This window comes from Bos indicus, chromosome 23, assembly GCF_029378745.1.
Source record: "Bos indicus isolate NIAB-ARS_2022 breed Sahiwal x Tharparkar chromosome 23, NIAB-ARS_B.indTharparkar_mat_pri_1.0, whole genome shotgun sequence".
Taxonomy (NCBI): Eukaryota; Metazoa; Chordata; class Mammalia; order Artiodactyla; family Bovidae; genus Bos; species Bos indicus.
Window position 1 is genome coordinate 6,497,462 of NC_091782.1, and position 10,871 is coordinate 6,508,332.

The 10,871-nt window shown below is 40.9% G+C and overlaps 1 protein-coding gene across 2 annotated transcripts in view; it reads left to right on the forward strand.

Annotated features, from left to right (window-relative positions):
• HMGCLL1 (3-hydroxy-3-methylglutaryl-CoA lyase like 1) overlaps positions 1–9,267 on the forward strand; it is a 199,324-nt gene extending 190,057 nt beyond the window's left edge. For both annotated transcript variants that reach the window (XM_070777768.1, XM_070777767.1), the window contains 2 exons: positions 4,418–4,543; positions 8,923–9,267. In XM_070777768.1, the coding sequence (XP_070633869.1) occupies positions 4,418–4,543; positions 8,923–9,024 (228 nt within the window). In that variant the 3' untranslated portion in view covers positions 9,025–9,267. The remainder of the gene's footprint in view (positions 1–4,417; positions 4,544–8,922) is intronic.
• The last annotated feature ends 1,604 nt before the right edge of the window (positions 9,268–10,871 follow it).

The window sequence follows — 10,871 nt, forward strand, 5'->3', positions numbered from 1 at the left end:
AAAATAAAATAAATTACATGCAACTCATTGATCACTGCTCTTAGCATTTTGATATCATCATCCAAATTCTCTTTTTTTAAAGAAAATGGGATTATGATCACATACACTGTTATAATATTTTATAATCTGTTTCTTTCCCTTAACTATGCATTTACATAGTATTTATCATTCCATTTTACAACTACACCTTAATTAATTTAAATTAGCCCCAATTACAGACATTTGGATGGTTTTCTAATTTTTATTTGTATAAAATATACTGCAATGAGTCTATGCATAAGGGGATGTGTTTCATGTCTGAGACATATACACTCACCCTGTATTTAGTCGTTCAGTCATGTCCAACTCTTTGCAACCCCATGGCTCCTCTGTAGCCTCCAAGTCTCCTCTGTCCATGGGATTCTCCAGGCAAGAATACTGGAGTGGGTTGCCACGCCCTCCACCAGGGTATCTTCCCAATCCAGGGATCGAACCCAAAGCTCCCACATTGTAGGCAGATTCTTTACCATCTGAGCCACTAGGGAAGCCCATATACATCTATTTGTTTCTATTTTTTGCCTCATTATTTACTTAGGATTTGTGAACTATTCCAAAAAAAGAACTATTTTGACAGGAATGTCTAGCATGATAGATATTGGTAATTAAGACTAATTATAAATTAATTGCACAATAGAAAAATAATTCTCATTCATCTTTCTACCAGTCTAAGTTTTCCTGTTTACCTTCAGTTCCAACACTTCCTTTTTGTCATTGTTATTTATCGAAGTCTAATATATATACACTTGCTCCTTGGAAGAAAAGCTATGACCAACCTAGACAGCATATTAAAAAGCAGAGACATTACTTTGCCAACAAAGGTCCATCTAGTCAAAGCTGTGGTTTTTGCAGTAGTCATGGACGGATGTGAGAGTTGGACTATAAAGAAAGCTGAGCACTGAAGAATTGATGCTTTTGAACTGTGGTGTTGGAGAACACTCTTGTGAGTCTCATGGATGACGAGGAGATCCAACCAGTCCATTCTAAAGGAAATCAGTCCTGAATATTCATTGGAAGGACTGATGCTGAAGCTGAAACTCCAATACTTTGGCCACCTGATGTGAAGAACTGACTCACTGGAAAAGACCCTGGTGTTGGGAAAGACTGAGGGGACGACAGAAGAGGATATGGTTGGATGGCATCACTGACTCAGTGGACATGAATTTGAGTAAACTCAAGGAGTTGGTGATGGACAGGGAGGCCTGGCAGTGCTGCAGTCCATGGTGTTGTAGAGAGTTGGATATGACTGAGCGACTGAACTGAATACACATACAGAAAATTTAACAGATCATAAGCTCTCCTGGTAGGCTGAAGCTATCTTCCAGCTATCATGCAGGTACTACTTACATTCACTGCTTCACATACTTTTGGGAGTGTTCTTTCAAAAACTGATTTGTTGAAAAGTTGATCCATCATGATTAACTCTGCTGCCTCAGGGTACAGAGCATCTTCAAAATGAAAGCTCACTCATACCCACAGCTGATAAGGGCTGAGATGGATGAGAACCTTGCCTCAGGAGTTCCCACACGTAATTACTCAAGAGAATCACCAGGGGGGAGCTTTAAAGAAATACCAAAGCTGACTCACTTCCAGACAGAGATCCTGGGGAGAAGAAGCTTGTGTGTTATTTTTAAAAGGGCCCCAGGTGGTTATAATTGGTAGGGACTGAAAATCACTGAAACTTCTGTCTCCTTGAGTGATAGATTCATTTCAACGGAATAAATAAATTTTAACCCGTGGGTGAAGAATGTCTCTGTCTATTTGATGTACTGGTTGACTCCCAGAGATGAGCCTCTGTCCTAACTTTTGTACTGTCCAACTACTGAACAACTTCACAACTTTCACTCCTAGAGCATAAGGCCTTATACTTACTATTTATATTCACCACAAATGTGGACTCTCCTAAATGGACCAGTACTTCAGCTGGTCAGTTATTAACACGTGAACACAACTGAACTTTGCGAGAGGGCGTGGTAATGGAAGAAGAGCCATACAGACCTTCCCATGTTGTAGAGGATAACAAGTGAGACAGACATACAGAAGCAGACAAATTATATCTGTAAACTTGCATTAGTCACAGAGACATCCATGGCTTTTGGACTGTGGTTCTGCTCTTGGGAAAATGGGCGAACAACCTAGACCTCACAAGGGAATATCTAGAAAATTTATTAAAAATGGGCAGCTCTTTAGACCATAATTGAAAAGAATACAAAAAAGAATATATATATATACACACATATATATATACATATCTGAATCAGTTGTTGTACAGAAATTAACACAACATTCTAAATCAACTGCACTTCAATTAAAAAAACACAGCCCCTTTAGCATGTCAAAGGAACCAATGGAAGAGCCCCCAATGGCCAGATCTCAAACAACGTGAGTGACAAGGCATATAAAGGAATACTGGAACACAACGCAAAGCCCTAAATAAATACCTCTAAGTCTCTACTGATATAAACACATGTTTGAAGAAATAAATGATGATGGGAGAATAGACAAATCTCCCATATGGCTGACTTATAAATAATTTAGGTAGATATTATCCACTCCAAATCTGAGCTGCACACAGGGCCTTATTTTTCCCAAAAAGTACCACGTGGAAAATGGGGCCTGGGGTCAAGGTGAACATCATCAGTCATTAACCATGACCATGTAGAGCGGCCCTTTGCTATGACATGTCTGGACTGGCATCTCATCTGTGTTGCGCTCCTCACAAAAGTTTAGGACTCCAGTCTAACCATGAGAAAACATAATACAAAACCCACATTGAAAGGGATTGTACACATGACAGGTACAACTCAAAATGGTCAAGGTCAGTGAGGACAAAGAACAGTGAAAGCCGAGAAGATGTCGCAGCCACAGCATCCTGAGACAAAACTAAATGCAATGTGGTACCCAGATGAGTTCCCGGAACAGAAAAAAGACAGTGGCTTCCAAACTAGGGAAATCTGCATCACGTGTGGACTTTGGTTAATAATGTCAGATGTGTTCATCAGTTGTGACAAGTATACCTTAATGATGTAAGATGTCAGCAGTAGGGGAAATGGTATGTAATGTATGGGAATGCTTTGCACTTTCTTCCCAAATTTTCTGAAAATCTAAAACAAAAATGTTATCAAAAAGAAAGAAAGAAAGAAAGCGCAATTCCCCAGAACATCAGTGAGAACAGCATCTGGAATCTTGTTAAAAATTCAGGTTTTCAAGGCCCAGCTCAGACCTCCAGAATCATAAACTGAAGGTGTAGCAAAAATTTGTGTTTCTGCTTCTGCGATTTAGAACCCCTGACCCAGAAGGTTGATCAGGGCTCTGCTTCCCAGTGCTTCTTGTTGTAGATGAGGCCATGGCCATTTTCTCCAATGTCCAGGAGCGAAGAATCAGATTAGACCTCAGGTGGCTCCTGATTACCCATTTGTCACATTCCAGGGAGGGCGTCTCTGCTCACCTCTCTTCTTGACTTATTAGAGTCTGTCTCAGGGGTTCCTTTTCAGACCCATTTGTGCTCATGTTTTTCACAGCTTTTCCAGCCCGTGGAGACTCTCCGTCTCGGATCTCCCCAGATATAATGTGAACCAACTTTTATGTTTCCAGAGGTTATAGACCAGAGCAGAGTGCGAATCCTCTGGAGACAGAGGTGACCTGGGACAAATTATGCAATCCCTCTGTGCTCGAGTTTCTTCATCTGTGATTCGAGAATGACCCAAGAGTGTCCACCTCATGGGGCTTTGTAGGGATTATGAATCAGCATCATATGGTGTTAATATCTAGCACTTAGTGAGAACCCAGTAAATGTGAACTGGTGCAGTTGTTGATGGTGGATGTCTACCTCTTAAATGGCTCTTCACTTCTCCCAAAACATCCAGGTTTTGTGTGCAAATTAATCAAAGCAATCGATCAATAAACACTGGGTGAATTGAGTGGATGAACTGACCCCACAAAACACAGCTTCAAACACAGAGACATCCCCAATTTGTCTTCTAAGGCATCTTGGTTTTTTGGGTCAGGCTGTTGAAAATATTTCATATTGATTATACAAAGCTGTTAGAATAAAGCTCAAAATTAGACTGGAGAATACACCCTAGGTATGAATTGATCTTACTTCAAGCTTCACCCCCTACCTGTGTTCTGTTATCAATCAGAACACCGTTTCAATTTTGATCTAAGACTATTGTCATTCCTGAGATCTTTTAAGAGTTTCTGTTAGCCTGAAAGACGAGATTAGTCAGAAAAGAAGTCCACCTTGGGGACTGTTCCAGCAGCAGGTGGGTAAGGGAATAGAGTGGGATCATGGTTCAGATTTTCCTTATTTGCTCTTTGGAACAGGTTAAACTTACATGCCATAAAGAGACAAGCTTGGGTGTTTGGGTTTGTTTTCCAGATGGGCATTAATGTAGTGGATTCTGCAGTATCCGGACTAGGTGGTTGCCCTTATGCAAAAGGTGCTTCTGGGAACGTAGCCACAGAGGATTTGATCTACATGCTTAATGGCCTGGGGGTTAATACGGTAAGTTAATGTAGCATATTTTAATATTCATACATTCCTTGCAGATTGAAATTGGAATGTGTCTCAGATTTGGGAAGCAACTTCGAGGTCAAGTTTTACTACACTTTTGCTCTTTCCTAAAATGCACAGTGGGAAAATACAATAAAAATTCTTGAGGGGGGCTTCATAAAAGAACTTATTGCTATAGTTCAATCACTGATAATGCTACCATTTCACTTTTTTTTTTTTTTTTTTACTGCTTCATGACTTCCAAAGTACTTTTTTATCTAGTATCTCATTTGATGTCACACACTTTGTGAGTTAGAGCCTGCCTTTGCTTTTATGATTGTTGTTTTTGCTGTTTTGTTTTCCTAGGAGGAAAACTGGGAACTTGGTTTTCTCACGGTGACAAGTAGGGCTTCTGGAAGAGAGCCCAGGGCCATTTTAAAATGGCCAGTGGAGGAGCAGACTTTAATAATACTTAGCATGCGAAACACTGGCCGGCAAGAATAGTCTCTTTGCAAGTGGTATCTGAGAAAGGCACAGGCCCTGTAACAACACCCACCAGAATCAGTACCTTGTTTTGCCGCATGCTTGTTAAAATGACCTACTAACCTCGAAGTTAGAGTCTTTTAGGGAAAAGTATAAAAAGCAAAAACACTGTTCACAGATGATCAGAAATTCCATATGTTTTCTGAGATGTACAAACCACCACCTGGATTAGAGAATGGAGAGAATGGAGAGAATGTCCTTCCCTCTCTCGCCTCTCTGTTCTTCCTTCACTCTGCTGAGAGGCGCTCCTGCCCCGCTGACTGTCCGCGGCGTCCTTCCCTGTGCTTTCTGTTTCTCAGCTCCGCGCCTCTCTCCTGCGTTCCCGACCCCGCAACGGCCTTCCTCCTCATCCTCGGTTTCACCTTCTAGTATTTCCCTGATGATTCCCCAGGTCCACACTGCTGGGTTCCTCTCCTCCGTGTTCCAGGGTTCTTTCAGTGTCTTCCTCGGCTGTAGTACCGTCTTCTTTCTGTGTTCAGCTCCCCCTGTTCATCGAAAGACTAATATCACCTGGCATTAAATACCAGAAGCTGTTGCCTCTCTTCTCTGGTTCAGTTCAGTTCAGTCGCTCAGTGGTGTCCGACTCTGCGACCCCATGAATTGCAGCACGCCAGGCCTGCCTGTCCATCACCAACTCCCAGAATTCACCCAAACTCATGTGCATCGAGTAGGTGATGCCATCCAGCCATCTCATCTTCTGTTGTCCCCTTCTCCTCCTCTCCCCTTAGGAATAGCTATTACTGAGTAGTCTGATCATTTCCATCGTTTCTATTAGGTATGACCGTGACAGAACCTGACAAAAAGTAGAAATATTTTCTATTTTTTCCCAATTTATTTTATTGAAGTATAGTTGACTTACAATGCTGTGTTAATTTCCACTGTACAGCAAAGTGACTCATATATATATATATTCACATACACACATTCTTTACCATATTCTTTTCCAATATGGTTTATCACAGGATATTGAATATAGTTCCAAGTAGGACCCTGTTTATCCATTCTGTATATAATAGTTTTCATCTCCTAATCCTAAACTCTTAAGCCATAGAAGTCCTTTCTTGAAGATTTATATAACTTGGATGAACTCAGTTGATGCTTCACATGAGTCAGGCTGTCTGGGTCCAACTGCAACTAACCCATGTTTCCATTTCCAAGAATGTCACAATTTAAGTTGTTGTGTTAGGTAGCAACCAACAAACCAAGGCTCTCTGTGGAACCTGTATCACTGTGGCTCCCAGGCCTACACAATTAGCAAGAGCCACTGATTCGACTGCTAAACTGTTTTGATTGTTTGTCCCGTCCTTCCTACCCTTGCTGTAACTACGTCAGCACAAGTCCTGATATCTTCCGTGGATGTTCATCCTCTTTCCTGGTCTGCGGGACTTTCCAGGTGGTACTAGTGGCGAAGAACCGGCCTGCCAGTGCAGGAGACATAAAGATAAGGGTTCGATCCCTGGGTAGGGAAGATCCCCTTGAGAAGTACACAGCAGCCAACTCCAGTATTCTTGCCTAGAGAGGCCCTGGCAGGCTACAGTCCATAGGGTTACAAAGAGTCAGGCACGACTGAAGTGACTTGGCACATACTTCAGACTGCCTTCAAATTCATCCTCCATGCTGCCATGGAAGATTTCATCTAAGATACAAATATGAATATGCCTTGCTTCTGCTTGGGCATGCATCAGTGGGTTCCCATTTCCTGAAAAGCAGGCCTGTATTCTGTCACACACTGTGGCCTTTTTTTTTTCCTTTTCCAGTCACTTCTGGCCATTCCTTTCCACGTATCCCATGATATTTTTCAGATGTCTATACTGACGGTGCCTCATGCATCCTCCTTCTTCTCAAGGACTCACACTCTCTGTACAAGCCTCGGGTCAGGATTTACCCTTCCTTGAACTCTCCCCAGATGCACTGCTCTCCTTTCCTTTCCTTTTCCTTTGCTGCTCACCTTTCCTTTCCCTCAGTGGGTTGACCACCCTGCAGCTCTGCCCTCATGGTCATCTGGATCTCTCTCTCTCAGTTACTTTGGTTGCAGTGCAGGCTTTCCTGTTTAGGGTCCACAAATCCTGCTTGACCACAGGCACCCTAAAGACAGAAACTGTAGTCTATGTGAAGTTCTTGAAACCTCATAATGTATCACAGTACATTAACATATTTAAGCTCCTGGTTTAAATGCTGAAATGATTTAAGTATAAATGCCACATTATTTCAAAAAGATATCTTTTCATTGGGCTTGCAGGGTGGCTTAGTGGTAAAGAATCTGCTTGCCAATCCAGAAGAAGCATGTTTGAGCCCTGGGTTGGGAGTATCCCTTAGAGAAGGAAATGGCAGCTCACTCCAGTATTGTTGCTTGGGAAATCCCATGGACAGAGGAGCCTGACAGAGTACAGCCCACGGGGCCACAAAAGAGTCGGACACAACTTAGTGATTAAGAACAAACAAACAGAAATAATCTGTTCTTTAAGTTAGAGAAGGCCAAAACACAATTCTTTGCTGTGATACCAACCAATCCCACTGCATAACGGCTATAAATGAAAATTACTGGAAAGCAAAGAACTTTGATGCCTAAAATCTTATGATCTTTTGTTAGATGTAATTCAGAAGTGAAAGACCATATGTAACTTATTCTGTACAAAATTTGCATATCACTGCATTAAGAATGTGAAACCAAACTATGCCTCAAGGACACTCCACCCAAAACCAATACAAAACCCAAACAAGCGTTAGTGCCCCCAAAGCAACTTCACAATAAAAACAAACAGGAAAATGATTTACATGTCATTTTACAAATTCCTTTTGTTGATTCTTAAGCAGAAGTAAACTGCAAAGAAAGCAGCACTTTAAAAGTTTCTAGAGAGAAGTAACGAGCTATATTAAACTTATGATCTCTTTATCATGACTGGTATGAAAAGCCCCTGTGCGTATTTATACTTGTTCATTTTAAGAAAACATCAGACTTACATAAATTTTAAAAGCTACTCCTTAATAGCAAGGAGCTTGAGTCAGTTCAGATTTAAGTCCGCGTTGTTTCCAGTCCATGTTGAGGAAGACATAGCAGCTCACAAAATGCTGCCTGGGGGCAAACCTCTGGTGAACCTGCCTACCCTGTGCCCCATAGTCCCCGCCAGTGACAGCTCCGTGCAGGTTGGAAACTCGGTGGTGATCCTTGGCTCCGCCAAGCCCAAGATGACGAGCCTGCGCTGAACTTGGCCTTCAAACCCCACTGCCGATCTGTCATCCATGGATTTACCAAAGCCTTTGTTGATCCTGTTTATGCTCCCAGTCAGTACAACCTCTCAGGCAAACAAGTTCCAGATGTGGACTAAATACTACTTCATTTTATTAAACTACCTCCTTCAACTTCATGCCAGTAATAGTGTTTCTGGATGTGGTTAAAAATTATACATACGTTCATCATTCCTATGTGTCTTACAGCTTTATCAGGTTTGTTTGTTTATATACTAAAATATTCTATGAGATTCCCCTGTCAAGTCTTTATCTATAAACTGCTCCAAAGCATTATCCTTTAAATTGCCCTTCACTGATATTGGTTCATGCTTTCTGATTCTACTGCTGTCCTTCATAGAGTTCAGGTACCAGCATAATGACACTGGATTATTCAGGTGTGGTTAGCCTAGGGTCAGATTCAAGATATGTTTTAATAAAGCAGAAAAATCTACAATCTATATAATTTATGGACACAAATGTTGTCCCCCAATCAATAACGAACATTTGTTTGATCATTTTAAATGGTTAAGTAACTACTAATATAATTAAAAGAAATCTGTTTTGTCTTCTTTGTCCCCACCCCTCCTTCCTACCTGGCACCGACATTTTTGTCTCACCAGGGTGTGAATCTTTACAAAGTGATGGAAGCTGGTGACTTCATCTGCAAAGCTGTAAATAAAACTACAAACTCTAAAGTAGCACAAGCTTCATTCAATGCCTGACTCGAATGACTTTGTGACTTAAGTTTGAGAAGCTCCATTTCAGCTACAGATATGCATCTGAAAATCATTACTGTCAACTTGTTCTGAAATGTGGAGTAATAGACAAAAGTGGGAAAAAGAAAGAGAGATACTTTGAAAAAAGGGTATCACTGGATGGATTATGAAGTGGACGGGAAGATATACCAGTCATCAGGTAAATTGCAAGCCAAGGCTAAATAATAAAATTTGCAGACGTCCTTTGAACTTGGAGAAAAGTCTACCACTCTTTTGCTCTTATAGAAATAACTTTTTAATTTAGTCGACGTGAAAATTGACTTCAGATTTCCCTAAGTATCAAATACTGTGTTAATACTTAATCAAGCTGGCTTAGCACAGCGTACATTTCATCAGTAGTTTATGAGCCCCTGTGTGGTGTGCAAAGTGTGTGGCCTCCGTATTATACATTATACGCCTCTGGATCTCAACTTTGCATTTGCCAAGTCAGTTAAATTATGGACCGAGCGCCAAATCTCCATCTGACCCCACATAATTTTTAGCAATAGAACTTTTATATTCCAAGTATGCTAACATCTGTTAACTATTTCGGTGACTTTATCTTGTTCCAAGAGGCTGTGGTCAATGGCCAGATGCCACATCCTGGAAACATATGACCTCCTGTGTTTGTCACATGCATCCAGTTTTCCATGCTTTCCCTTTCATCAGTTGTAGTAGAAACCAGCAGAGTGCTACTCAGCTATTGAGAAACAAAAGGTCCAACTTCATCCCAATGTCTAAGTTGCAGTGATGAGAATAGAAAGATATATGTACCATGATACACTTTTATCATTTTCAGCTCACTTCCAAGTTGTCCAAGGAATGTCCATTAATGTTGTCCATTAATGCAGTTATTAATTTATGAAAACAGAACATCAATGCAATGATTAATTTATGAAAACAGAATTTTTCCATTGATTCAAGGTAGTTTGATTACATCACATCTGTTTGGGAGGATTGACATTTTATGGTTATTTTTAATGTTGAAGTGGCTGAAATTTTATCTTCTGTAATAACATTGCCAGAAATAGCAAATATATGTCCAAGTTGAGAAGAGGCACAGGAGGGCTGTGTTAAGAAAAATATATTTCTATTACCTATGCAAATCATATGGGGGCAGTATTATTCCATGTGGATCTAAGTTGTCAGTATTTTTATTAATATTTATGTAGACTTTCCAATGATACTGGGTGATCTTATCTTTGAATACATTTGAATAGAACTTGAGATATGAAAGTGAGCATTGTGGGCTTTCTATTAAATATTCATCAAAACCGCAGGAAATAAAAAGAAATTCAAGAAAATAAGAGAATTGCTGATTACTACTGTGTTAACTTTAAGGTTATACAATTACAATAAAAGGATTACAAGGGAAACATATTGGAAATTGACAGGAACTAAGTTTCCATGGAGGAGGCTAAGGCTCAGGTTGTGATGGAGCTTGTCATCAGAACTGAGTGGCCCTCTGCATTTGGGTTAGTGCTGGGGCATGGGAAGTGCGGAGAGCAAACGTACTGCGCCTCTTTATGGATCTGTTACATCGGCTCTCTTCAGGAAGAGCGTGGTGCTGCAGTGGGGGCAGGAAGGAGACACCTGCCCCCCAGTGCACAGCAGGACGCCTCCCTTCCCATCTGAGGAGACTGACTTTTCCTCTCTCTTATGCAGCTGTGGAGTTCTTAGTTTTATGATATTTGGAAAAAGCAGCAGTTTATGCAGACTGCTTATAGAAACAGTGAAAGGCAAAACTTCGCTGTTTAGAAATGAAAACCACCACGGGCTCTTCAAAAGGCAGAGGGAGCCGTCAGAACCCCGGG